This window comes from Poecilia formosa, unplaced genomic scaffold, assembly GCF_000485575.1.
Source record: "Poecilia formosa unplaced genomic scaffold, Poecilia_formosa-5.1.2 Scaffold240, whole genome shotgun sequence".
Classification (NCBI taxonomy): domain Eukaryota; kingdom Metazoa; phylum Chordata; class Actinopteri; order Cyprinodontiformes; family Poeciliidae; genus Poecilia; species Poecilia formosa.
In genome coordinates, this window is record NW_006800179.1 from 409,488 (window position 1) to 436,969 (window position 27,482).

Here is a 27,482-nt window from a genome sequence, read left to right on the forward strand (position 1 = left end):
ACACAGCGAACACACACACACTCAGCGAACACACACACACACACACACACACACACAGCAAACACACACACACACACACACACACACACACACACACACAGCGAACACACTCCCGGACCAGGAGTCCTGAAAGCCTCACCTTTGATCAGAGCAGCTGAGGACAAATCAGATTCATGGAGAAATTTCTAGAAGCTCCAAACAGGAAGTAGACGAGCTCTCACTGCTGATCAATAACCGATTAGTTAACCCCAGCGCCGCCGCTGGCTCTGCTCCTGATGATGATGAAGATGAACGCTGCGTGATGAAGACTGAGGTTCAGAGTATTGAAGCTGCAGGGAAACAAAACATTTCAGCAAAAATCCTTCACCTGTAGAAACAAGAGCCAAGCTTTTAAAGATGGCCGCCATGGCTGGCAAGGTTTATCACAGATGAATACTTTTAGTGCCAAATCTCACATAAATGGACTCTTAGAAATCATACCTTCAAATAATGCTTGGATTTTTTAAGATGGCTGACATGATGGTTGTGGAAAATGAATTTTCACACTAAAATCACCAACTAGATGAATGTCTGATCAGAGTCCAAACAATCTGAACTATAGCAATCATGTAGATTTTCTTGGTCTTTTTCATCAAGTGGCTAATGGGAAATATTAGAAAAGTATGATGATGTATATCTTCCAAGCTAAATATTGCTGACTAAGCTTCAGGGTCCTGAGTTTGGACTTTATCTGTCCAGGCAGCAGAGGAACCGAACCAGACTTTATCTGACCGAAATGTTAAAACGGATCCTGATAGTTGAGCTTCCAGAAAGCTGTAGTCCTTCCCATAATTCCTCTGAGTGTTCACCTGCAGCCGAATCATCTGTCCCGCTTCGTCTCTCCTCAGGAATACGACGAGGAGTGGGCGAAGAAGATCCAGACGGCGAAGTTCTGCTACTACAACAGCCAGTGGCTGGAGATGGTGGAGAACCGCCAGCTGGACGAGCCCTTCCTGTCCGGAGACGACGGGGAGTCCTTCAGCGGGAACCGGGACGTGCTGGAGCGGCCGGACCTGTTCTACGCCGCAGGTACCCGGAGCCTTCAGAGCCCCGTGTGGGAACGGACCCGGTGTTCGGTTCGGGTCTGAGTGTGTCGTGTCGTTCAGATGGGATTCTCTCCGGAGACGGATCCATCAGCCCCAGTTTCTACGCAGACATCCAGAGCAGCGAGCTGGGAGAGGCCGGAAACCTGAGCAGGTATCCAACACGCCGAGCTGACGGTCCAGCGTTTCCGAAACAGAGAGGCATGATGGGAAACTTGGGGCCAATACCAAGCTCCGATATTTATATCGCTAATCAATATTACCGATATTATAGACATTTCTCTGCCGTTTAGAAACCATAAACTGATCCAGACTGTCAAACTACAGAGCTTCAAAATCCGAGTTTGAACAAACCTTGGAGTCACAGCATGGCCTAGTCAAAGTACAAAACCAGGAAGTGGAGTAGAAGAAGTGGGTCAGGCAGGATGTGGTCAAGGAAATGCTGCATTAAAACAGTTCAGGCTCACCGAGGGGGCGGAGCCAGAAAGTAACTAATGAAGTAACTTGTAATCTCAACTAGTTACTTTCAAAATGATCTAATCAGTGATCGGTAATCTAAAGTTACTCTTTCAAGGTAACTATGACATCACAGCACATGACCGCAGCCAGGCCAGAATAAACATCGGTTGTTATCGGCCCAGTTTTATCGGACCGGTTCCGATGTTAATGTCCCTAATCCTACCTGGACAGTCCAGGCCTGAAACTCCGGGCTCCGTGTTTGTTAGGAAGCACTGAACTCTGACCGGCGCCGGTTCCCCTGCTGGCTGACCGGGTTATCGGACCGGTCCCTGAAGGCATCGCTCCACCCCCTGAGAAGCTTTGAGAACAAACACTCTCCGGCCACCTCCGCGGCTCCAGTGGATCTACCCACTCCATTCCCAATCCCATTCCGACATTCCGGCCTGAAACTTAAAGCCGATGGCTGGGAATTAAAAACTCATTGCTGTTATCACCAGAACCGACCTCGGGTTTCCTGCGAGTCCCCAGAACCAGGCAGCAGCTGATGGGATCCACGGCTGAGTTGATGGATCGTTTGGGAAATCCAGAGTTGATTCAGAGAAATTTGTCCCATTATCGGAGCGCTGCTCGCGTGAGATGAAGCTCCTGTCGGCAGGAATGTTTTCCTTGGCCGCGGCCGGGTCCAGAACCCGATCCGAGCAGACGACAGACGCTTCACCTCCGTGGTGTTTGTATTTTCCCGTTTTCCCGTCTGTCAGCCCGTCTCTGACAGCCCGGAGCGGCGGGGGAGCCGCTCGCCTTTCATTTGGACTCAGCAGAATAATCAGAGCCGGTTCTGAACCGCGTGAAATACAGTGTGAATCGGACCTCAGAGAGCCGGGCCGGAACGTCAGGAACGTGTCTGAGTCCGACAGGAACGCTGAACATCACCTGATAGAAACGATAAAAATGATTTTAAGGCTCTTCCTGCTTTAAATAGGCCGATTTCCAGTTTCCTGAAGTTTCAGTTCCAGAACTGAAACATAAAGAGTTTAAATTGAACCCATGAAACGGGTTGGAGGAAGGAGGAGCTGATGAGGCTGTGGAAGCCTTTCTACAGAGTCTGGCATCCAATAAATACACGAACATTTTAATACAAAATTATGCTGCAAAGCTACTGAGTAGACATACAAACTGAACAACAATATTAATTGTTTTTAATCTGTTATTTAGGTTATTCTAACATCTGACAGGCTAACTCCGTTAGCACCACTGAACACAACAGTTTTTTCCAGAATCCAATCAGATCGTTTAGAAGCAGAAATTAATACCAGAGGCCTGAGAGAAGAAGTCGCTCCGACGCTCCGATGCTCCGATGTTCTGACGCTCCGTCACTCCGACATTCTGACGCTCCGTCGCTCCGACGTTCTGACGCTCCGTCGCTCCGACGCTCCGTCGCTCCGACGCTGCGTCGCTCCGTCGCTCCGACGTTCTGACGCTCCGTCACTCCGACGCTCCGTCGCTCCGACGTTCCGATGCTCCGTTTTGCTTTAGGGATGTATGAGGCTGAAACATGGGAATACAAATGTTCTCTCCGGAACCTGTTTACAAAGAAAAGAAGGGATTAATTGCATCAAATTTTAAATGCATTAAAATGTAAGTAACTGTATTTATTAACCAGTTTTTCACTGTAAATAGAAAATGAATCATCCAACAGGTTTGATTCAGCTGCAGATTTAAACACGTTTCACTTTTCTGAAAAATTCAGACTGCTTTCATTTCTATAAATCCTGCAGCTTCAGATTTTAACTGGGTGGATAGAAACAACAAAGACAAGAAATTTATATTGAATTCTGATTAACAGTAGTAGTTTTTGTGGTTCCTCAGATTTTAATATTCTGGTGAAATGTTTGGTAGACTGTGAAAGACATTTATCATTTTCACCACTGGGACGTTTTGACTCCATCCACAGGAACTGCAGACAAAATGATGGAAAATTAATTTCCTTTCTCAGATATCCTGGCAGCTGAAGGTAAAACTGAGGCGATAAATTCCCTCTAATGCGGCTTCTTAAGGGGAAGTGTCTCAGATTCTCCTCCTGGTCCGGTCCGGTCCGGTCCGGATCCCGCCATGATCAGAGCTTCACTGTTCCTCCTTTAGCCCAAATCCCAAATCCTATCTGACAGCCGTAGCGTGTGGAGAGGGAAGGGACATATTTCTGCCCCGGGATGGAGGGATGAGGGGGAGGGAAACACGGCGGAGGAGGAGAAGAGGCGCTGGAAATAATTTAGATAAAAACTCGCCATGACTGCAGCACGGCGGGGAAAAGCAAGCAGCTCGTATTTTAGCCGGACAGGAAGAGAAACGCTCCCACCTGCTGGAGAAATCCCAAAAGTTCTGGATGTGAGGTCACGATGTGAGGTCACGATGTGAGGTCACGATGATGTGATGTGAGGTCACGATGTGAGGTCACGATGTGAGCCAACCCCCCAGCCCTCCAGGGCCTTTCTCCTCCTCTTCTTCCTCTCCCTCCTCCTCCGTCTCCACGGCGATCCCTTCCAGCCATGAACTCCTGGTTCCCACTCCCACTGTGGACGGCTGGACCGTTCCGGGCCCCTGCTGGTCCGGTTCATGGCTGGAGGACGGATTGGGCCCAGAGGAGGTTTGGGAGTGGAGTGAGAGCTCCACCTAGTGGTGAGTCCTGTCTCTGCAGCTTCAGCTATTCTGAACTGTGGAGGTTTAACCTTCAGGGTCATGAAGACGGCTCCAAGGTCGGCCTTCTGTCAGCTGAAGGTCATCAAAGGTCAGAGGATCCAGAGGAACTGATCCATGCTTATCTTAGTGATTACTGCACAGCAGGGCCGGGACCAGCCCTCTGGGGCCCTGAGCACATTTTCATTTGGGGCCCCCAACCAACCATAAGCTTCATCGTTGCTAAGCTACAAGCTGCTAGCATTAGCATCATTTGTACTTAGCTTACATCATATCAGTTTAATTATGGTGGCTGATTTTAAATTTTACAGAAATAACAAACTGAAATCTGAAATAAAAATGTATAAATTCTGAAACGCAGAGTGGTATTTAGGTTTGCCTTATTATTATAACTTTTGGAAAGTAACATCACTAAGTTGCAGTAAAAAATATAAAGTTTGACATCTTTCATTTCCCCAACAGAGGCAGAAGGAAGAGATGAAATATTTTTAATATGGCTGTAAGAATAATAGAGAAAATGTTTCTAAATGTGCAAAGACAAAGATCGTTTTATTTATAGAGCAGATTTCCAGCAACAAGGCAATACAAAGCACTTTACAGGATTTACAAGGAAATACAAACTAAACAACAAACCAAAGGAAAGAAGGAAAAGCTAATAATGTTGATCCAACGTAAATCAACTAGATACTCGATACATAGTTTATATTGTTCAACAGGCTTGGCTGATATGCCCAAACATTTTAAATCTAGACTAAAAACTGGTTACAGCTGCTGTACTGATCAACTTATACCAAATCAGCTGATCAATATTCTGTTTATTAATCATGATTATTTTGGTGATGGAACTTTACGAAATGAAATGTTTATTTATTGGTTTTAATAATTATTGATTATATGACGTGTTTGATCTGCTGTGTTCCTGAAATGTTCTGGTTCTTATTCTGGTTCTCTTTGTCCTTCAGCAGTTTGGACCAGTTTGTCCCGTCAGTTCCGGTTCCGGCGGACCGACCCGTCAGCGACTGGAGTTTCCGACCCGATGAGCGGTTCTTCTACAGTTACACCGCCAACGCTTCCCAGTAAAGCCGGATCCTTCCCCGTGGTCTCAGACTTGGACTAGGCCTTCTGGTTTTACTCTGTGTCTCACAGAACCTGGATGGGATCTGCTCCGTCTTAAACCTGCGGTGGGTCAGGGGTCAAAGGTCATTGGGTCTCATTCCCCCAACTGGCCTCTAAGAGGCGCTGTGATCAGAATGATCTAATCTGATTCTGTAATCCACCGGTCCTCCACCGTGTTGAACTGTGGTTCACCTGGGTCTAGTTAAAGTCCTTTTGTGTGTGTGGTGTTGTTCTGGAGTTGTCCAGCAGGGGGCTCACACTGCCTGACCAGTCGTTCCTCTGCCGCCATGTTCTCCTGTGTTTCCTGTTTTTAGGAACGACCTGAATGTCTTTCAGTCTCAAACCTGAAGCTCAGTGAATCAAACGATTTAATCCAAACCGTTGGAAACGATTTAATCCAAACTGTTTGATCAGCTTAGACATAAATGGAAACTTTCTCTGTCCTGATTCTCCTTTTACTTACAGCTGAGACTGAAGGATCCAGAGGCCGGTAACCTGGGCTTACCTGGTCCGTTACCGTGGCAACTGCAGCCAGGCAACTAAGATGCCCCTGATCAAAACAAGTAGAAGCAAAGATCTGGATGTTCGGCAGAACCAGAACCGGGCCAAAAGAGAACCTTTAAATTTCCATAGGAGATCATAAAAGTTTAGATTTTGATTTTAGACAAATTGAAAATATTTAAGATTTAAGGAATAAAGAGCAGCTGATGTGTCTGACATAAATATATTCATTACATGTATTTAATGTTATTAATCTGGATTATTTAAATTATAAATGATATTTTGAATTAAAGAGGAAAAAACTCCAGCAGTGAAAATAAAAACTATTTTATGTTTTTTCTTTGTTTTTATGGATTCAATATTTTGACTTAATATTTTGTCCAAAATGTCCCGACTGCGAGGACGTCTTCGGTCCGCCGTCCTGTCCAGGCGGCGCCACAGGAATCCGACCCGGTCCGGACTGACCCGATCCAGACTGACCTGGTCCGGACAAACCCGATCCAGACTGAACCGGTCCAGAACTTTAAAAATGTCTGGCTGAATTCACTCTTGGCCTCATTGGTTCTGATGCAGCGGGTCCAGTGTTTATGGGTGTCCAAAGTGCGGCGCGGGGGCCGTTTTCGTCACACAGGTTTGATGCCGGAGTTTTTATCTTGAATTTGGCCGGTGATGTTAAAACGGTTTCTATGGCAACAAACAGCAGTTTGACAGGAAAACACTGAAAATCACTTTGACTCAGTCTGCTTTCAGTTTATTAAACTTAAAAAAACGAGAGTCAGACTGAAACCTTCATGCTTTTATTGTTAAGCTTTAATACAGGAACCAGGAGGAAATGTTCTGGTTCTGACCCAACCGAACAGAATCCTGCTGATTGGTCTAACCTGCATCGTTTTGCTTCTTCTGCACATGTTCAGTCTGACTGCAGAGCTTTAGTTTATCTGAATGTAAAATCTGGTGCATCTATAACTGAGAAATGAATTTATGTGTAATAAATGTTGATTCCAGAAATAAAAACTCAGACATCGTCATCGTCCTGCTGCGTTTGCTTTACTGGGAGAACAGAACCGGTCCGATGCAGGCACTTTGGTGAGGCTCATACCCGTCTCCATGGCAACACCCTCCAGGCAGCGCCTCTAAGGCCACTGGAGGGACAGAGAAGGCACCGCGTGTTTTACATTCCCACTAAATCCAGTTCATCCATGGAGCAGAACCAGCTGGTCCCAGAATGCTGCTCCTGAACCAGACGGTTCTGGTAGAACATGAATTCAGTCCCTGCTGGGATTCCTCATGTCGGATTTAATGAAACCAGAAAATCCGATCAACTTTATCCAGATCTGGAGGATTCAGTAGGAACAGCAGGAATCTCGTCCTGGAACGTCTGGAAGTAGGCGAGTGATGAACATTTCTTGGGTCCGGTCAGCTGCTGGTACGACGGCAGTAAAGAACTACATTCCTGACAAAACTCACATTTTTGAGGTTAATTTTCCAGAAAAAATAACTGAATTTGAACAGTTGAAAATTTGCTACAAAGAAAAGGAAATCTTTAAATTAATCTCACAAATATGAGAAAAATCTCTAAATTCCAACAGAAATATTCTTGTTTTTTTTAGAAAACAAGAATATGTTTTCTTGTTTTCCAAAACAAGAAAACCAAAACAAAACAAAAATTTGATGGCCAAAAAAAAATCAGCAATTCTTGAGAGAAAAACCAGTTTCAGAGCTCTGAAAGTTTGGATTTTTGAATCAGAAATCAGTTTTTTTTCTTGAACATTTCTGAGATTTTTTTTGATGGAAATTAGCTTCTTTTTTTTTTCTATCAATGCCGTCGTATCCTGGAGTTCTGGACCCGGTCGGATAGGAAAGAATCACTGGGTTCCTGCAGAACCCCATCGGCAGGAACCCGGTGAAGTTCTGCAGGATGAAGCTCGCATGAAGCCAAACAGTTTGGAAAAGTTTCCAGAATAAAAAGTCCAAAAGTTCCTAAAGTAGCTTCCGGCTAAAACCTGATAAATGATTTGTTTAAATAAGTTACTATATCTTCATGCAGGAGTTTAAGGCGGTTCTGGTTCTGGTTCTGGATCCCCCCACCATCAGTTCATTCCTCTTTGGGATATTGATGCATCGGCTCCTCCACCTCGATCACCTCCACCACCAGGTTGCGGATCTCCTTCACGCAGTCCGGCGGCCGGACATCGGGCTCGCCGGGACCGTTCCCGGCGGGCGGGGAGAACGCAGCACCATCTGGTTCTGCCGGACTCTCCGCCGTGGCTCCGGCCTCCACCTCTCCGGTCTGAGCCTTGACGGACGGTTCTCCCGCTGAGGTCTGGTCCTCAGATGTTTCCTCTGGGCTCGGCGCTGACTGGACCTCCAGGAGCTCCGAGGTTTCTGAGGTTCCTTCTGTGGACTCCAGGTCGGACCGTGGAGAGTCACTTCCCACTGACACGGCCAGGGAGTTGGGATCCGAGGCGGAGAGGGAGTCTGTGTCCTCCGTCTTCAGCTGCAGCTTCAGGCTGACGTCTTCTGCTTCTTCACCACCAGGGGGAGCCGCCAGCATGGCTGATGGCTGCTGGCTGGCGGCTGCAGGCTGGGATCCGGTTTCTTCTGCTGGAAGATCCACAGGTTCATCGGTTTGGTCCAGACTTGGAGCTTCTGAAACAACGGAAGGTTCTGCAGCAGATGAAGGTTCTGCAGCAGATGAAGGTTCTGCAGCAGATGGGGGTTCTGCAGCAGATGAAGGTTCTGACACAGGAGGTTCTGCAACAACAGAAGGTTCTGGAGCTGGAGGCTCTACAGTTGCCAGAGGTTCTGCAATTGTAGCTAGAGTATCTGGAGAACAAAGTTCTGGAGCTGGAGGTTCTGCAGCAGTTGGAACTTCTGGAGAAACAGCTGGAGGTTCTGGACAAACAGCTGGAGGTTCTGGACAAACAGCTGGAGGTTCTGGACAAACAGCTGGAGGTTCTGATGAAGTGGTTTCTGCCTCTTGTTGGTCTGTTCTCTGGGTTCTGGGCTCTTCTGCTTGGACAGAAAGATTTTCCTGGATCTGTGGTTCTGATGGGTCCAGAGTCTTGGCTGAAGGAGGTTTTGGTTCTGCTGAGCTGATCACTTCTACCTTCAACGTTTGGGTTCCTTCGGCTGCTGGCAGCTTTGCGTCTGGCCGGTCCGCTGTCGGTTCCACCTCCTTCAGCAGCGTCTCGGCCGCCTGCAGCACTTCTCCTACGTTCTCCCTCTTTGGCTCCGCCCCCTTCGTGGGACTGGGGGGCGGCCTGCTGACGGCCAGAGGAGACGGAGGAGCCTGGGACGGCGACCTGATGGAGGAGGCCAGAGCCTGGGCGGGGCTGCTGGGCGTGGACATGGAGGACAGGCTGGCGCGGCTGCTCTCTTTGAACAGGTTGTGTTTATGCAGGCTGGCAGCTTCCTTCACCTCTGGAGGACCGGCAGAGAACAAGAGAGGTTAGCAGGAGAAGGAGAAGGAGGAGGGTGCGGTGCTGCATCCTACCCTTAGAAACCTCCTTGTCCAGGATTTGCAGGAGGATGTTCTCATAGACGTTCTCCACGTGGATGAAGTTGGCGTAGTCAGTGTAGATGGTCTGTTCCAGACCCTGGAGCTCCTGTGGGCGGACAGAACCGGACCGGTGTGAGGACAGAACCGGACCGGCGTGAGGACAGAACCGGATGTCTGATGCTCAGAGCTGCAGGCGGGTCTGGAGGAGACTTACGGGTTTGCAGGAGTCGGCCAGGTTCTTCTTGATGAAGGGCAGCATGATGGAGACCAGGGCTTCCTGGAAGATCCTCTTCCTCACTGTGCTGCTGTCGTAGTCGAATTGCTGCAGGAAGAAGAGGTCAAAGGTCAAAGGAGTGTTAACTTTAGATGTTGGTCTCAGACATAAACTGTGGGACAGCTTTGTTTGTGAAAATAGAATAGAAATTATTTTTATTATCCTACAGGGAAAATTCACGTTTCAACGCCAAAACTGAGCCTGTTGTGCAGCCAGCAGAGGGCAGCTGCTGGTTTCAGGAGGCTACCGATCTAACGACAGGCCGGCACTGGCAACCTAGCAACCGGCACTGGCAACCTAGCAACCGGCACTGGCAACCTAGCAACCGGCACTGGCAACCTAGCAACCGGCACTGGCAACCTAGCAACTGGCACTGGTAGCTGAGCGGACGGCATTGCCAAATGAGACTCACTAGCCTTAGCATGCCTAGGTTGGTCACCCTCTGCCATGCTTTCTTCCACTAGTGGCCATTAGCACAGGCAGGCTAGTGTTAGACTTGAATATGGTAGCATTAGCATTGCGTAGGCTAGCATTAGCATTGAATAGCCTAGCAAGTAGCATGCCTTGGCTGGTCCCCTGGAAAGTGTATTTTTTTCTTTAAAGTCACTGAGTGGGCCGATGTCTTCTAGAGTTGAACGTGAGTCCATCTGTTCAACAGCTCAAGTTCTGACCCAACTGGGTCATCAACAGAAAATGAATAAATGTGTTGCAGTGGTCTAGTCAAAGCCCAGACCAGAACCTGCCTGAAAACATGTGACGGTGTCCTGAACTGACCTTCAGGATCCGGTGCTTGGCCTTGTCCATGACGGCGCCGGCCGTTTCCGGGTTGTCCTCCATGGCTTTCTTCAGCATCAGCTCCAGCGTGTACGCCGCGTTCTCCATCAGCTGGAAGCAGCGAGGAGACGATCAGACCTCCAGCAGGTTCCCGCAGAACTCACCGTAAAACACGCAGCTCAGCCGCGCACCTGCTGCAGGTCGATCTGAGCGCCATGGGTCACCGCCGTCAAGGTGCTGAACCCAAAGCGCTCCTGCAGGTGCTTCAGTTTGTCCTGCAGGGAGCTGATCTTCAGGCAGCAGTCCAGCAAGTTCGGTCTCGCCATCTCACCCAAAGCCTGAGAGGCAGAAGAACAGAAGAACGGATTCAGAGCAGAGTCCTCTGCTGAAATCGGTTCTCATTGTCAAAGTGGTGTGACGACGGTTGGGACGTCGTCTGCCTCTTCTTGGCCAACCGCCTGGTGAAAGTTTGGCCCCCTCTGAAAGTTAAGCTGTTCTGTGATTGGTCTGAATTTGGTGGGTGTTTAAGCAGAAACAGCGATACTCAACTTCAGACTTCTGACTATCTGTGCACGGTCGGTCAGTAGCAAGAGGTTGTTCAGCCAGAGTGCAGCATGGGTAGTTCTGAGGAGCTGCTGTTCAAGGCCGTCGGTAAATATTGATCCCCGACTCGGTTCTGGTCCGATGTTTCCAACACCTTCACTTCTTTATTTCTTTGATAACATTGTCTCAGTAAAACTAGATGTTGCGGCTCGTCAATCATTTCCTCGTCCTCCAAAGTCGTATCGGTGGTTCCTCTGTAGATCTGGAAACACCTTTGCACCGACGTTCCTCAGTCCTGAGGCCGGTCAGCAGTGAGGAACCGGAGTGTTGAATGGAGCGACTGCCATTGTTCTCCCAAGTTGTTTTTGCCAGTTTTTGTTCAAGTTGAGCTAATTTGTGTGTCGCTAACCCATCGACGCTCAGAAACCGCCTCCCTCCTGATGCGTTTCATCACGATCGGGTCGTTTCGGTCATAAACGGCGTTTCCACTTACACTGAAGCAGACTTAAAAGTCTCGATGCTAAACAGTGTTTTTCATACATGGTAGGCTACATGATGGTGGAGCATTGTTTCCATGGTTACTAATGATTATACCTTCTCCATAAGTGCATCTTACTAGTCTTGCTTATGAACTTAATGAAGTTAACTTGAGCACACAGAGAGCTGCAGTCCTCTGCCATCATCAAGAGGCTGACGGTGAAACGACTCGGATCCTACCACTAAATAAAAACGATTTCTAGGCTGCCAGCTGCCTGTTTTTTGGAAAGCTTTAGAGGAGCGCATTATTTTGAAGTTTAAGGCTCAGTGGGCCGTTTTGTGAAGGTTCATCGGCAGCAGGAGCTCGGCTCGGCTCGGCTCAGACCGGACCGGACCGGACCGGACCATGAAGGGTCTGAGTGAACATGAACGTCCTGAAACCAGGCGACCGGGTCTGGACTTGGGACCCACCATACTGGGCCCATCAGAGCTCGGCTCTCTGGAGAGGAAACCTGGAAACCAAGTCTTGTACAGGTGAAGTTCTACAGTGTGAAGGTACCGGACGGGGTCCAGTAGTTCCAGACCTGTTTCAGCTTGTCGTGGTCGGCTCCCTGCAGGACGGCCTGGTACACCTCGTCCATCTTGGTCTCCATCAGCTGCCGGCTGGCCATGAAGCCGGAGCTGATCGGCTCCATCAGCTCCTCCAGAACCGAGCCCAGGTAGGGCTGGACGGACTCGGAGCACAGCTGCTCCGCCGGCTCAGAGACCTTGGCTGGAGAAAAGAGTCGGACATCAGAACAGAACCGGCAGAAGCTCTGAGCCTGGTGCTGCAGGCGGCTCGGTTACCTCGGATCTTCTCCTCCAGCTGCCGCCTGGTGTTGAGGATCTGGTCCATGTCGGAGCGCATCAGAACCTCCTGCTGCCGGATGGACACCTTGCACTCCTCCTTCAGAGCCGCCAGGCCCTCCAGCAGATGCTCCTGGACCAGGATGTAGGCCGCCTCCATCGTCTGGCAGGTAGAGGAGTCGGATCGTTTCAACCGCCGGCCCAGATTACAAGTTTTAGAAGGAAATTCTGAAGGTTCTGATCGGACTCACGATGAACCAAGCCTTCTTCCTGTCGGTCTTCTTGGCTCTGAGGCGAGGCAGCAGGTCCTTCCCCAGCGACGGCAGCAGCTTCTCCATCACCAGGTTGGCCATCACCTGAAAGCAGAACGCAGTCCAGCTGTCAACATCTGGAGCATCAAACCCAACCGGTTCCACCCGGGTCCAGTCAGAACTTTTCATCCATCTTAGACGATTTTAAGATGAAGCTGAAGCGATTAGGTCCTTCTACCGACCGACAGCAGCTGGAAGCTTAAAGGTCTGAGAAGCCAACTAACTATTTAGTAAACTAACTGAATATTTAGTTGGTTAGTTAAATGTGTAGCTGGGAAGTTAAATCTTTAACCAACTAACTATTTTGTAAACTAACTAGTTAGTTGGTTAGTTAAATGTGTAGCTGGGAAGTTAAATCTTTAACCAACCAACTATTTTGTTTGTGACATTTAAAATATGTCTTTGAAAACAAAGCATTTTCTCTCATGACAGGCTGAACAGATAAATTATTGCTGGTCATTTTTGGGTGTAACTGTGACAGCATTTCCTTTTATCAGTTTATAGAGCTGCAGAGGTAGAATGTACTCAGACGATCCGATGGAGGTAAAGGGTTCTGGAGGCTCCGGTCCGCCAGGAAGGGACACGTCTGACCCCGACGACCCGGTCAGCTGATTGTTGCCTTTTAAAAGCTGCGACTGTTTGGAGCAGTTTGTTTCATTTCTGGAAAAAAACCTGAACATGCAGCTCAAAATGTAGCGTACTTTCTAAACAATGGTTCAGTGTTCAGTGTGATGCAAGACTGCAGGTGTGGAGTGAAGACCAGTCGTTACTCAGCTCTGACTGAAGCAGAGCCTGAGCTGCAGGGTTTGTTAGCAACAGGAAGTGTGAGTTAACGCTGAGCTCAGCTTCCTGAAACAACAGCAGCTCACAATGGAGCGGCGTGGGCGGTTCCGGCCGGATCCAGAGGAAAACGCAGCTGGAAGAGCCGCAAACGCTGCGAGGAGAACAACAAACCTGCTGCTCCTCCGGGGTTCAAACCCAAACCTGGAAACTTCCTGCAGACGCAGGGAATGAGTCCTGATCTGATGCTTTCAGGACGTTTGTTCCAGAACCAGAACCGGGACCGGAACCGGGAACAAACGCTGCCTCGCCTGGTCCTGGTTCCGGGTCTGGTCCTGGTATTCCAGTGATCTTTTGGAACAACCGACTGATTTTTAGTAGGATGGTGACCTGCTGGTATGGAGTCACATTCCTGCCAAAAACATTGAGGAGCGCGTTTATTAAGGGAGAAACCGTTTAACTCTGCCTCATGAACGCAGCGCGCTGAGCCGTAACACACACACACATGCACACACACAGGTGCACACACCATCTGCAGTGGTCGAGGCCGAATTCATTTCATGAAATTGGCCTGTAATGCACAGAGGAAACATGCAGTCAGAGGCAGCGTGCTGCGTTCAAGGACCAGAGAATAAATGGAAACGCCTGTGGCATTTCTCTCTGGATTCATGACTCTGCTGCTCTGATTGCTTCCTGCTCCTCGGGCTTTTTGGCAGGAATGTGACACTTTCTGCTGAAAACAAGAAGATGCAGCAGTTTTTCTGTTTCCTGTTGAGACGTGAAACATTTTACTGTAACAGGTTTTCACGGTGGTAGTCAGCTGATCCGGGTTTCACTCCTCATTTAGTTCACTTCTGATCTCCATCGTTTCTGTTTCGGGACCAAAAACAAAGACTTGTGTTTTATTGTGAAAGGCTTCAGGAAGTCCGACCCACTGATGGATCCTCTGGACCTAAAGAGGTGAATATTAGTGTGATAATGATTCATATTCATAAACTGTCTGGTCTCGTTTCTACAGCTAATATCTTAATACACTCAAAATAAGATCAAACCAACTTATAAAAGTGACTTTTTAGCAAGAATTACAGGCTTTGAGTCAACAACTCCTTAGTATTGATGAAAAAGTTCCAGTTAAAATTGGCAGATTTTTTCACTGATATGATATTCTTCCTTCATCTGCCAGTGGAAGTAGAACTGGACCAGAACTACTTGGTAAGATTTATTGTTTTGCAGTGCAGTCAGTGGAAGCTTATAGGTGTTGAATGAAAGCATCTCAAGAACAAAACCTTGAGGAACTCCAGGGGGAACTTTTGTTTACTCAGAATTATGATTAAAAAAGCGACACTAAGAAGTTCAGGACCGACCGCCATCTAGATTATCTCAATAAAGAGCATTTTTCTTCTAAAACCAGACTGAGGAGATCAGAGCGCCCGACGCTGCAGAGCGGCCCGACGCTGCAGAGCGGCCCGACGCTGCAGACGTACCCGCACGTCGCTGCCGATCAGCATGCCCCAGGCCTCGTACTGGCCCCGGTCCTGGCGGAACAGCTGGATGGCCTTCAGGAACGCCTGGACTTCACACGTCTTCTTCTTCTGGAAGTCTGGCGGAAACGCAGCAGAGTTCAGGATCAGTCTGTCGGCTCGTTCATCAGCCTCGGCGATCTGCATCATCTAAGGTTCCCGAGGTGCTCAGGCGAGCCTGTCACCATGGCAACCACAGGGAAGCTAGTTAACCTGCAGCTGTGATGCTGAGCAGCAAACGGGAAGATAAAACTCCTCTCGTTTTTCTGCAGCAGCTAAGCGTCTGATTCTCATCTGATCAGCAGGAAGTTTAAACTTCCTGCTCAGGGAGAAGCAGCAGGACTGAACGTCGTTTCCCACCTTGGTTCTGGTGCTTGATGCAGTCGGACAGGAAGGAGATGAAGGTGGCCCGCTTGGCCTCCTGCTTGAAGCAGAAGTAGTAATCCCTCCTGTAGGGCAGGCGCAGGTAGACCGGGAACTGCCCCGGCATCCCCGGCAGAGGAGGAGCGAACTCCTCCTTCACGTCTGAAACAGAAGGAAAAACTCCAGGTTGGACTGAGCAGAACCGTCCTCTTATTGGTCCAGCTTCAACCAGAACTGTTTAATCACTTCCTGTTTCCTGTCTGGATTCTTTCAACAGCAGCAGCGATTATTTAATGTTTCTAACTCGCAGGATGATTAATAATCCTTTCAGAATCATATTTGTTGTTGGAAGTTTTTCCTCCATCAGGTGTTTGATGTTTGTAGCCAGTTTGATCTCAGAGGAAAATAAAAATTATTTCACCTTCAAGTAGCAGCGAAAAAATGGTAGAAGAAGAAGAAATACTGCTGCTAAAAAGGTTGTAAGAGAGGAAGAAATAAAAATAGTTTAGTACAAGAAATAGTAATCATCAGCAGTAGAAAACACAGAAGAAATGAGACTGCTGGTTGTAGAAGTAGTCAGAAAAATAGACAAAATAGTAATAATAATAATAATAATAATAATAACAATCATGATCTGCAGAGGATGAGCTGAACACAAACACATCAGGTCCGTTTCTCATGGTCCATCCTGCATCATCCATTTATAACCAATGTTTATGTTGAATATGCAAAATGAAATCTAAGTTCTGTTTTTCCACAGGACTGATGACACGTTTCTTTTCCGTTCAGTGCGATGCCACAGCCTGACCTCCAGATACGAGCGACAGGAGCTCTGACTGGTTAAAGCTTCAATCCAAACTCAGCTGCAAAAACTGAGTGAAGTCAAAACAAAACTTTCCTTCTGAGGAGCAGAAACCTGAAGGAATCCAGCAGCCGGTTTGTTCTGACGCAGAGCAGAGATGCTTTGTTTTCAGAGCAGAAATTGTTGCATCATTGATTTCTGCTGAGTGGGACGAACTGCCACTGGATCGGCTTTAACGCAGAGACTGGATCAGGTAACAGGAAGCAGCAGGGGGTTAGAGGTCAACCAGGCAGGTTAGAACACATTAAACTGTTTCCAAACTATTTCAGCCTCCAGTAAAACCGACTAATGATGGAGCAGAAACCTGGAACTCTCCTGATCCTGACAGCAAAGCAGCACTGACCTCACCGAGACGAAGATATGGAGCCGAGAACCAAATCCAAAAAGCTTCAATATTTGATCGTTTCGAGGATTAAAGGGTCAAAAGGTTCATAATTTACCAACAAATCATTGACGATCGTCTCAAAATGGAATAACAACCAAGGCTGTCTGACATCTGAGTGTCGTAGAAATAATCCTCCGCAGCCTGATGGTGGATGAGCTGGCCTAAAGCAATCATGGGAATAAAGGAAGAGAGGCCAGGAAAACATCCCTGAGGCACACCACAGTTCATGTGAGCTTCTCAGACGTTCACAATCAAAACATGCCTGGAGGTTTCTGATGATCTCAAAACGAGTTTTTTAGGGTAAAGACGAAGTAGAACTGGTTCTACTGGAACCAGAACTCCATCAACTGCTGTGGTTCTCTCTCTGCTCTGAGTCAAACCAACCTGTTCCCCTCCTGGCCTGTGGGGGCGCTGCACCAAGAACCACTGACGGAAACAACACAAAAACCTCTGAAGACACTGAGAGCAACTTCCTTCTTCACCAGATGGAAACAAGATGGAGGCGTCAGATTTTAGTGTTGGAGGATTTCTCTTTAGGCTAAAGACCAGGAGCCATTTCTGCTGCTAGCGCTAGGCTAGCATGTTAGCTTTGGTTGTACTTACCCAGAATGCCCTGCGCTGTAGTCCACTTCCTGCTTTTGAAGCAGTTAAGGGGGCTTGGCGTAAATATTCAAACCGAACCAGAGTTCAGTTCAGCTGAACCCATATGGAGGAATTTTCCTGCCATAATCCAAGAGCACACATGTTCAGTCTGAAAGCAGGACTTCATGTCTTTCTTCTCTAAACTTGTAATGATTGTATTGAAAACCTCTCCTCCTGCTTGGTCAATTTAGAGTCTGGTCTGAAGAAAAGTTTCTCCACCAAACAGTTTGGCTGTAAAATTCCAAGCTAATGGCTAATGGCCACCAAGCTAAAGGAATAGCATAAATATGGGACCCATATGGGGGAACAGAGAAACCTGAACTAACAGTTTCTACTCACTGCTGTCATCAGGGTAGCATTTGTCCACCATCTCCATGTACTTCTCCTCTGTGGTCAGAATAGTGCCCCCTGTAGGCAGCAGCTTGTAAAGCGCGTTGGCTCCTTTAACATAAGACTGACAGCAGAACCAGAACCGGGTTATGAGCAGAACCTTCCGGCGCATCAGGTTGGTACCAGAGCAGTTTTTCACTCACCTGCAGGCTTTCATGACACTCCAGGCAGTAGTTTGCTCTCACCACAACGATCCGCTCCCTCCACTTCCTGCTGTCATCAAAGTACCACACGGCGTCGTCGTAGAGGACGATGGCTTCCTCTGGCGCCTTCTGGTGGTAGAAACGGGTATAAAGGAGGAAATGAAGCCATGAAGAGGAGCGGATGCTAACTTTGAAAACGATTAGCGCACTTAGCTTCTCCTAAGTTAATATTTCTGAATAAATTCATTGGCGCTAATTTTGTTGGCTGTTTTGTAAACTTCCAGTTGAAGAAATTGAGGCTCTTTATCAACTGTTAAGAATTCAAGTAGTTACATATTTATATTCTTGCTCTTATTTTGAAGTAAGACTGTTTACTCAGAAATTCTGTTTCCTGTCATGTTCTCTTTCTTTTCAAACAGGAAACAGTAACAAATTAAAACATGTACATTAAAGAGTTTGACGTAAACATAATTATAATATCAAAGGACAATATAGAATATGTAAATTATGTTCAATTTAAATGTCGGCATTTAAACTTGAGTTCATGACCTTTATCTAGATATTAAAATCAGGTTTTTTGTGAATCTAGGAAAGGTCATAAGGTCGTGGGGTGTGATGGGCTGGGCGCGTCTTCAGTCACCCAAACAATGCAGCTGGAATACAAGAATCAATATGTTACAGTGGCCTAGTCAAAGGCCAGCCCTTATCCTGGCTGAGTTGAAAGCCACGCTGACCCTCAGGTCATCATTTATTCATCGACCCACTTCTCAGAGGAACATCAACATCCATTAGCGTCCATCTGAGCGCTGACGTCTCCATGGAGACGCCCGGCGAGGCATCGTTACCTTCTGCTCGAGCAGCTGAGTGATCTGCTGTTTGTTCTGTTGCAGTTCGTCCTCCACCTGGGCGAACCGGGCCACCGAGAACTGCTTCCTGTAGTACGGAGCGAAGTCGCTCAGCTCGGCCTCCGCCTGGCCTGAACCAAGAGAAGAAGAAACAAACATGACGGTCAGCTGGTCAGCCTCCACAGAGCCGATGGTCAGGAAGACGAAACCCAGAAACCCAGAAACCCAGATCCGACTCAAACCGAGTCCAGACAAATCAGATTCACTAAGAGAAACAATTAAACGGTTTTTAGATACAAAACTTTGTTGCAAGAAAATCCACTGAGTGAAGAAGAGCGTCAGAAAAATCTGCTAACATAAAATATCATTTATAGATGATTCAAATGTTTGGTTTTCCAAACTTTTACTCAGTTACATTTGCTTGAGTAATTAAACGGACTTTTAGGAGTAACTATGCCAACAGTTCTTCTTACTTCAGTAACATTCGTGTCACTGCAGCTGCTTCCACCCCGACATCATCCACCGTTTTCATTTAATGGGTTTCAATTTGAAAATCATACACATTTTTCTTCTGCTTTAATTTATTTTGTAATTATGTTTCTTTTTATTTTTTTTACACTTTAGCTTTAAAAATACCAGAATTTACACTTTAAACTTTTCATCCATCTGATGGCATCGTTTTTAAATATCAAATATTCTCACCAGTTGCTCTGCACATTTCATGAGTGAAAAATATGTTAAGTATTTCTCCTCTTACTGGAGCACATCCTCCTCAGATCAAAAATAACATTCATTGACATTAATTCATAAATCTGATAAGTATATAAATATATAAAAAGGTTTTAATTTATCAGAAAAAATCTTAAAAAATAAAATAAAATCTGACATTTGCAGCAACAAAATGCCAGAAAAAACATCCAGATAACAAAATGTCTGTCAGAAAATATCAGACTTGATGTTGGATTTTAATGCCTTTAATTGCAAAACTGATTTTTTTTTTCTCGCCAATTTCGGACCTTTTGTCATCAGAGCAGGGTCTGGACTTTGACTAGACCACTGCAAAACCCTGACTCTTTTCTAATACAGCGTTATTCTGGGTCATAGTTCCAGCTGCTGGACGGATGGTTTCCCGTTTCCAGACGGGTTCGGCCCACAGCATCATCCCTCCACCACCGCGCCGGACACTGAAGACCAGAGAACGTCCCAGTCAAAGCCCGGTTTCCAGGTTTATACTCGTTAACGGTAAGCAGGTGCTGCGCCGCCTCCTGACGGTTTTGTTTTTACAGCAAACGTGTTCTGACCCGATGGCTGCAGGAAGGCGTTAAATATCCGTGTTTCCCTGTAAGTTTCCACTCCTGGACGCGTTTCAACAGCCTGAGATTTTATCAGTCGTCTGCAGAAACAGGAACAAATAAACCAAACCGGGCTTCAGCATCACTGAACCCGAGTCAAACCGGGTCATTCCAGAACAAAGACTTTCCTCCAGCCCGATTCTCTGATGACAACCTGCAGGTTCAATGAAACTTCAAATCCAAAATGTCCGCTACCAAAACATCTATCGACTCTGGAAATGTTTAAAAATATTTTCTAGTCTTTCCAAATTATGACTGAGAAAGACATTTATAATTACATAAATAAATTATGAACCATAATGTCCACTAATGGGACTAGTAATGCATTCGTAATTAGCAGCTACCAGATGCTAATCTGATTTTCAGGGCGGAGCCAAACAAGTTAAACGTTTTGGCTAATATTAATAAACTCAAACTATGCATTTTATTTTTACATTATACAACTCGGTTTTTTTAAGTAATTTATTTTTATTATTGATAATAAAACAAGCAATTGTTTTACCAACATTAAGCAGTAATAATCAGCAGCAGCAGGTATTGATTATAGCGATTAATTTATTATTATTCCTTTAAATCAAAGCTAAAAATCCATCAGTTTAAAGTTACTGTAATAACTGGAACACGAACCAATATGTTTGATCATGTATTGATCATGTGATGATGGCGCTCATCAAAATGAAATGTGACATACTCATCATGTTTTCTTTTACCATCACTAATAAATGACCATTATGATTATTGATTTTACTGTCATGTTTCTGCAGCAGATCCAGTTCGTCAGTCTGGATCTGCTGAGAAAACCCAGATATTCTACAGAAGCAAAACCAGTGAAGCTCTGCAGGTTCTGTTTCCTCCGGTTCGTCTCTGCTGGAGGCTCCAACTGGTCACACTGGGAATCTTCTGCTCCAGTTGGAGGAAACTGGCATTTTAAGCCTCATCTTCACGGATGAACATGCAGATGTTTCACTTCATCATCATCGCCGTCGTCTGGTGCAGGGCCAGAGCTGACGTCGGGTTTCTGATGGTCCTCCCAGTGGGACACAGCAGGTCCCAGTTAAAATGGACGCCAGCGTCACATCGGATGAAAAACCCAGAGAGCGAATCAGGAAGCAGCAATAATATATATATAAAATATGATAATGAGTCATTTATCAGGAAAATAAAACCTCATCATGAATCCAGACCTGCTGCTTTGAAATGATGTAAATATCGACAGTTTAATAGCAATAATCGATCAGAAGATTCTGTTTAATATCATCTGTATAAAACATTAGATATTTAAAGGGCCAGTCTGCTTTTTCCCAAGCAGCAGCTGCATTTTGAATCTCCTTGTTTTCTTCCTTCGGTTCTGAACAATGCGGATCATAAAAGCTCCTGATGAATCCCTGCCGACTGCGACCGAACGGCGTGGATATCCTGCTTCCTCCTCCACCGGGAGGCTCAGCTGGAAAACGACCTCTGACCCCAAACAGCAGCAGCAGGACCTACAGCGCAAACTCAAGCTTTTAGCAAAAACTGATGTTTACTTCATGATCTCTCATTTTAATAATAATATAGAAAGTTAAAAATAGAAAATACAAAGACGTTAGCGGGACGGAGGCCGCAGCCATCTGACCTACTTCTGTTCAACATGATGGGTTCTGCAGCTGCTGTCGAAGAAAAACGTATTTTATCCGTCAGCTGTCGTCTCTCTCACACACACACACACACACACACTCTGCTGAGGTGATCTCATCTGTTTCAGGCTGGACGGGTTGAACTCTGTCCATGCACTCACAGGAGATTTGAATAGAGACGACGTAGCTCATGCAAAACATCTGCAGCTCTAATTTGTTTCTTCTTCTCTGTTTCAGGTTGGATCATAAAACCAAAAAGGAGAAAAGAACCTGGAGATGAACTTTGAGAGAAAGCCTGAAGCTTTTTCAGACGGTTTCTATTCAAACGTTGAGAAACTTCTGCAGATCAGAGTTTTAGTCCAACAAGAGAAAAATAAAAAGACTCCTGAAAACAATTGGCTCATTTTCTGTTGTTCACATTCATCAGCGATGACCCACCAGTCTGCTCCGCCTCCTGAGTAACACACTAATCAGATCCAAATGAGCTGCAGACGGAGCAGAAATCAAATAAAGTGGAGCAAACAAAGCATCAGAGCTGCTTTATGGAGGAAGGAACCGCAGAGACGACCATCGCCTGGAAAAACAAAATCACTGCAGAGGAAAAACATCAGTTTGGTCCAGATACAGAAATAAAAACTTGTTTTAGTCTCTAGAAATGGAAGAAACCAGTCAGAAATGACCAGATCTGGGTCCAGATGGGAAACAGGAATGATACGGATTAGAGGCAGTTACCGAAGCAGCCGACAGTCAGAGCGGTGAACAAAACATCACCCAACAGGCTGAGTTTACATCCAGGATGTTTCCTCCTTCAGTCCGGTCGACCCGGTTCTACAGGAACCAGAACATCTGCTCCACCTCCAGCTGCTGTGGCTCTGAGTCAAACCAACCTGTTCCCCTCCTGGCCTGTGGGGGCGCTGCACCAAGAACCACTGAAGGAAACGACACAAAAACCTCTGAAGACGCTGAGAGCAACTTCCTGTTTCACCAGATGGAAACAAGATGGAGGCTCAGATAGAGGATTTCTCTTTAGGCTAAAGACCAGGAGCCATTTCTGCTGCTAGCGCTTGGCTAACATGTTAGCTTTGGTTGGATTTACCCAGAATCCCCTGCGCTGTAGTCTACTTCCTGCTGTTGGAGCGGTCTCCGGTTCACATTCAAACTGAACCACTTCAACTGAACCCAGACAGAGTTTCAGAGGACCAAAGGTCAGAGGTCAGAGGTCACACCTCACCAACCGAACTGGACGTTCTGGACAAACAGACTGGAGTTGGATTACAGCAGATAAAAGAGGGCTGGTGTGAATCCATCCTTAGAAACTCCAGGACGTTTCTTATGAAATCCTTGAAAGTTTAACAGGAATAATTTTAAAAAATGAATTAAATGTTTATAAAAACAGATTGTCTTCATTTTCCTGTAAAATTCTCATCCAGCATGAACCTGGGTCCAAACAGAACTAAAAACTGCAGATCTGATTCTCTGCTGCTGTGCCCAGACAGGTTTCATGTGACCTTTGACCCCAGAGTAACTCAGGATTGTTTCCTCCAGGCCATATGAAGACCAGCCTCTTCACCTCTTATTGAAACCGTTTTATTTTCCTGGGGGAACAGATTTAAATCTGCAGGATTCGGATCAATGACTTTGATTTTCCTCTGATCCAAAGGGGTCAGATATTTACATACAGCCTGTGGTGTGTGGAACCTGCTGGCCCGGTTCTGGGCCGACCCGGTTCTCTGGTTCTGGTGTGAATCATTATGTGAAGCGGGGAGCCGCTCTGCCAGTCGGACCGGACCCGGCCCAAACCAGAGGCATGTTGGAATGCAGGTCTGTCGTTTTCACATGAGATCTGCATGTGAAACCGTTTCCATAGCAACACTCTGCTGACCTCACATCCTGCTACCAAAATAAAGGCACAACATTCAAACATGGATGAAACTACAGCAACTTTATTCACTTCTGGTGTCGATTCTCCACAGTTTCTACATTTATGAAGGTTTTTTCTGGAAAATGATATCAACGCATTTCCTCCTAAAATCAGAGCAGAACGCTCCAGAACCCATCAGAACCTTTAAAGCTGCACTAACTTTTAGAAAACATATTTATTTTTACATATTTGTTCAGAATGTCACCAGAACTTCATGAGACAAAAAGCTCCTCTGCTTTCTGCCAGTGGTAACTAGAAACACCCAATCAGAGCCAGGAGGCGGGTCTAAGTGCTGTCAATCACAATTTCATGTGGTGCTGCTCATCCCTCCTCCCCCATTCTCTGCTATGCTAAAGCTAGCTAGCATATCCACCTGTGTTGGCCGATAAACGGTGAGTCGTTTTTCTTCCATTAGCCTTTAGCTGTGCCTACATGAGCTTGATTGACAGTTAAGCCCCTCCTCCTGGCTCTGATTGGTTGTTTTGGTGCATTTCTTCAGACAACAGCAGCTCAGAGATAATCCATCTGGTCACAGATTATCTGTCTCAACATGGTGACAGTTTGAACAAATATGGAAAAATCATTTTCTTTATAAAAGTTACTGCAGCTTTATGGTGCAACATAACAGCCAGGTTCTGATCCACCAGGGTCTGACTGGTTCTGGTCCAAGTTCCAAATGAAGATGCTCAGAGATGCTGTAGGTAAGATAATGACGACTCAATGACTGTCAACAGCAGCGACCAGAGGGTACTGTCCCTTTAAGACAGGCCGGGGTGAACCTGCAGCCATCATTGGCCCAGAAACATCTGCAGAACCACAGCCGGTTCGGCTCCAGAAAATCTGAGCTGCTGCTTTTCTGCCCGTCTGAACCTGAACAGATGAAACTTTTTACCTTCTTATGAATCAACGTTTGTCACAAAGTCTGAACCGGAATGAATGATTTCAAGCTGCAGGCGCCGCCGACAAGCCGCCGCATGTCACATGTTTCCACACACCAACATGTAAACAGAAGGGAAGTGGGAAAGTTTCCACAGTGGGAACCAGTTTGTCCACGGCGTCAGTCCTCAGGAAAAACTTTCCAAACAGAGAAAACGGCAGGAAAGCCGCGGATTCACTGGACTCAGGTCTGGAAAAACCTGAGAGACCAGAAACCTGGGAGAGAGACGAGAGTCTGAGTTTCAGGAGAAACTCATCGGTTGTGAATCCTCACGTTAAAGGAAGATTTCCTGTAAAACCGGGACAAAGTTTCTCCTGGAACCCTAAAGGTGTGAAGCATTCCTGTAATTCCTCTGCAGAAGGAGCAGATTTCACAGCCTTCCGTCTGAAAGCTGCGTTTCGACCGCATGATCACCGTTTGACATTTTGAAAATAAATTTGCTAAATGAAAACATGGAAATTTAAACAAATCTCTCATTTTTCAATTCAAAGTTTTGCAGTTACGATGAGATGTTTGTGTTTGTTTTTTGACCGTAAAATCAGTTTATTTTGCAAAACTGTAAGGGAAACTATTTTTTCACATCACGAGTCACATGATCAACAACCGGATGTTACTGCTGACAAAAACCATGAAGAAGAAGACAGGAAGTGGTCGGAGGATGATCACATATGATTTTAATTTCATTTCTGACTTGATGGAAATGCAACATTTGCGAAATTGTGTTTTTTCAGAAAACAAAGATTGTCAGACATTTGTAATGGAAAAGCAGTTAGCCAGTTAGCAGTTAGCTAACAGGAAGCTGTGAATGGCAGAAAACAGACAGAAAAGTTTGTTTTCTCTCAGACAATATTTTCCTATAATTAAAATGTGATGGAAAATTAAATGAACTGGGAAAAAAGTTTATTTATCCAGTTACTGAAAATCTGAAGAGAGGAAAATTTAATTTAAAAAATAATAATTTCCACCCTGTGTTTCTCTCTCCCATCAGCTAAAAAGCTCCATTTATCTTTAAGTCCATTTCAGCTGTAAATTCTACAATAACTTTTATATTTATGTTTAAAAATGAGCAGGAACCGGGTTGGATGCTGGAGTTCAGAACTTTCTGATCACTTTCCTGTTTGGACCAGAACATCTGAAACATGAACTCTCAGATTCTGCAGCTCTGATGTCATGTTTAAAACATTTTTCTGGAGTTTAAAGGTCTGGCGCCGGTCCAGCAGGGCGTCGCTGGGAGCAGCAGAGCCGGTCCGACGTGGAGTTTTAAAATCCTGTCAGCATTTCTGGAAACATTCCTGCAGCTGACAGAGGAACGTTACGATGCCACAGCGCTTCGCTCAGAGTCTGGGCCGAGCCTGGAGCCTTGGCTTCCCTCTGCATGTCTGAGCGGTGGCGTAATGGCAGCTGGACGCAGAGCGGCTCGGCGGGGGAACGGGAGGAAACGCAGAGCGGGAACGCCAGGACGTTCCCGCTCTGGCTCCGTTTCTGGCTCCGCCAGGACGGAGCCAGAAACCTCCTGGGCTCCTGTGAAGCGAGGAGCCCAGGAGGTTTCTGGACCTCCTGGGCTCCTCTCGCTTTAATCTGCTGCTGAACTTCAGACTCCTGACTTCAGCTCCTCGCTTCACAAAGAAGCTTTTAGAACAAATATCTGGACTTACATGAATCCTAAAAAACAGATAAATCCAGTAAAATGGAAACTTTTCCATCTAGAACAATAAAAAAGACAATCAGGTCAGAACAGAACCTGCAGAAGTTTGGGTCCACATGTGGCGCTGACAGAGATAATAACATGGAGGCGTTGATTCAGTTCATCAGGAGGTTCAGTGATGAAATCAGAAACGGATCATCGTTTTTCTGATAACCATCAATTGGTGGCAGATAATTCAGGTCAATTTAGACTTTGTGCTGATGCTTCTGGTGCTGAGATTTATAGATTTATAGATTTATAGATTTATAAATCCATTCTCATCGTGTAAGCAGAAATTGTTTTAAGTGAGAATAGAAAACCTGAAAGAGGAGGAAGGCCACTGCACTGTAAAAACGTTTTTCTGGGAAAATTTGACTCATTTGAATATTTGGGAATTGAGGTAAAAAAATCATAAACGACCAAAAACCAAAATATGTGAAAAATGACGTCATTAACTTCAATGAGCTTCTGTCTGTTATGTGTGTTGATTGTGTTTCTTAGTTATCAGATTTAATGAATTTTTAAATGTATCTGTTAAAGATCTTCAGCTGGACCAGAACCTGCAGACCTCTGAGGTTCTGGAACCTTCACAGCGAAGCAGCTTTCAGCTTCTATGCGACACAAATCTGGAACAAACTTCCAGAAAACTGAAAAACAGTCGAAACACTGAGTTCCTTTAAATCTGGACTAAAACGCAGCTGATTAAAAATAACTGGAATATTGATCAACATATTTGCTGAGTGTTTGCTTTGTTACTGAAATGTTTATAGAAATAAACTGGACTCCAGGTTCTACAGAACCCTGATCTGGATCCAGTTTCATCATGTTTATGATCAACTTAAAGCCCAAACATGTCAGCAGAACCGCTGGGGTCTGTGAAAAAAGGTTTCTGGATTATAAACAGAAAGTCAAACTGCTTCAGTCACTTCTGCAGAAACCGGGTCGATCCGGGTCGATCCGGCCCATTAATCTGAAGAACTGCATCATGCTTCCCCACCCAGCCTGAAGTCCACCCCGTCCTCATGCTGTCGGATCTGTTTTGGCCCAACCAGTCGGATCCGCAGCGTCACGGTTCTGGAATGAAGCGGCCCGACGTTCTGAAGCTCTTCAGGGTCGACGGGCCGCAGCGCCGGATCAATCGCCTCATGTTCCCCCATTCATGCACCGTAACCATGGCAACAGCAGCGGCGGTGAAGTTTGTGTCGGCGCAGAGTCTCTAAAGACTGACGTCAGTTTTAACCTTTGCTTTTTAAACACCAACTTAGAGTGGCTAGCTGACCTTTGACCCCTGGGGTCACACGCCACGGTGCAAAACAGAGACTGAAAGGTTTGGAACCAGAACCAGAACCAGTGGAACTAGTGCAGTTATGGTCCAAACATTCACAGCTTCTGACAGATCTGGTTTGATTATCGTCTTTCATTTCCTGACAGCTGCAACAACAACAACAACAACAACAACAACAACA

The 27,482-nt window shown here is 46.1% G+C and overlaps 2 protein-coding genes across 5 annotated transcripts in view; one reads left to right on the forward strand and one right to left on the reverse strand.

Moving 5' to 3' along the window:
* The window catches only part of kifap3a (kinesin-associated protein 3a), a 25,434-nt gene extending 18,079 nt beyond the window's left edge, over positions 1–7,355 (forward strand). For 2 of the 4 annotated variants that reach the window (XM_007569371.2, XM_016680345.1), the window contains exons 18-20: positions 888–1,068; positions 1,146–1,236; positions 5,195–7,355. In XM_007569371.2, coding sequence (XP_007569433.1) covers positions 888–1,068; positions 1,146–1,236; positions 5,195–5,312 — 390 coding nt within the window. In that variant the 3' untranslated portion in view covers positions 5,313–7,355. Of the gene's footprint in view, positions 1–887; positions 1,069–1,145; positions 1,237–5,194 lie in introns of those variants that run through there. The other 2 variants (XM_016680347.1, XM_016680346.1) reach the window with 1 other exon arrangement.
* Positions 7,356–7,665: 310 nt separating this feature from the next.
* Positions 7,666–27,482, reverse strand: part of LOC103149970 (protein Niban-like) — a 22,373-nt gene continuing 2,556 nt past the window's right edge. The window contains exons 3-15 of the mRNA XM_007569372.2: positions 18,507–18,637; positions 17,662–17,790; positions 17,468–17,582; positions 15,237–15,401; positions 14,841–14,956; positions 12,517–12,621; positions 12,266–12,428; positions 12,004–12,191; positions 10,591–10,737; positions 10,400–10,510; positions 9,566–9,673; positions 9,346–9,457; positions 7,666–9,272 (exon numbers count right to left, since the gene is read on the reverse strand). Coding sequence (XP_007569434.1) covers positions 7,945–9,272; positions 9,346–9,457; positions 9,566–9,673; positions 10,400–10,510; positions 10,591–10,737; positions 12,004–12,191; positions 12,266–12,428; positions 12,517–12,621; positions 14,841–14,956; positions 15,237–15,401; positions 17,468–17,582; positions 17,662–17,790; positions 18,507–18,637 — 2,918 coding nt within the window. The 3' untranslated portion in view covers positions 7,666–7,944. The remainder of the gene's footprint in view (positions 9,273–9,345; positions 9,458–9,565; positions 9,674–10,399; positions 10,511–10,590; positions 10,738–12,003; positions 12,192–12,265; positions 12,429–12,516; positions 12,622–14,840; positions 14,957–15,236; positions 15,402–17,467; positions 17,583–17,661; positions 17,791–18,506; positions 18,638–27,482) is intronic.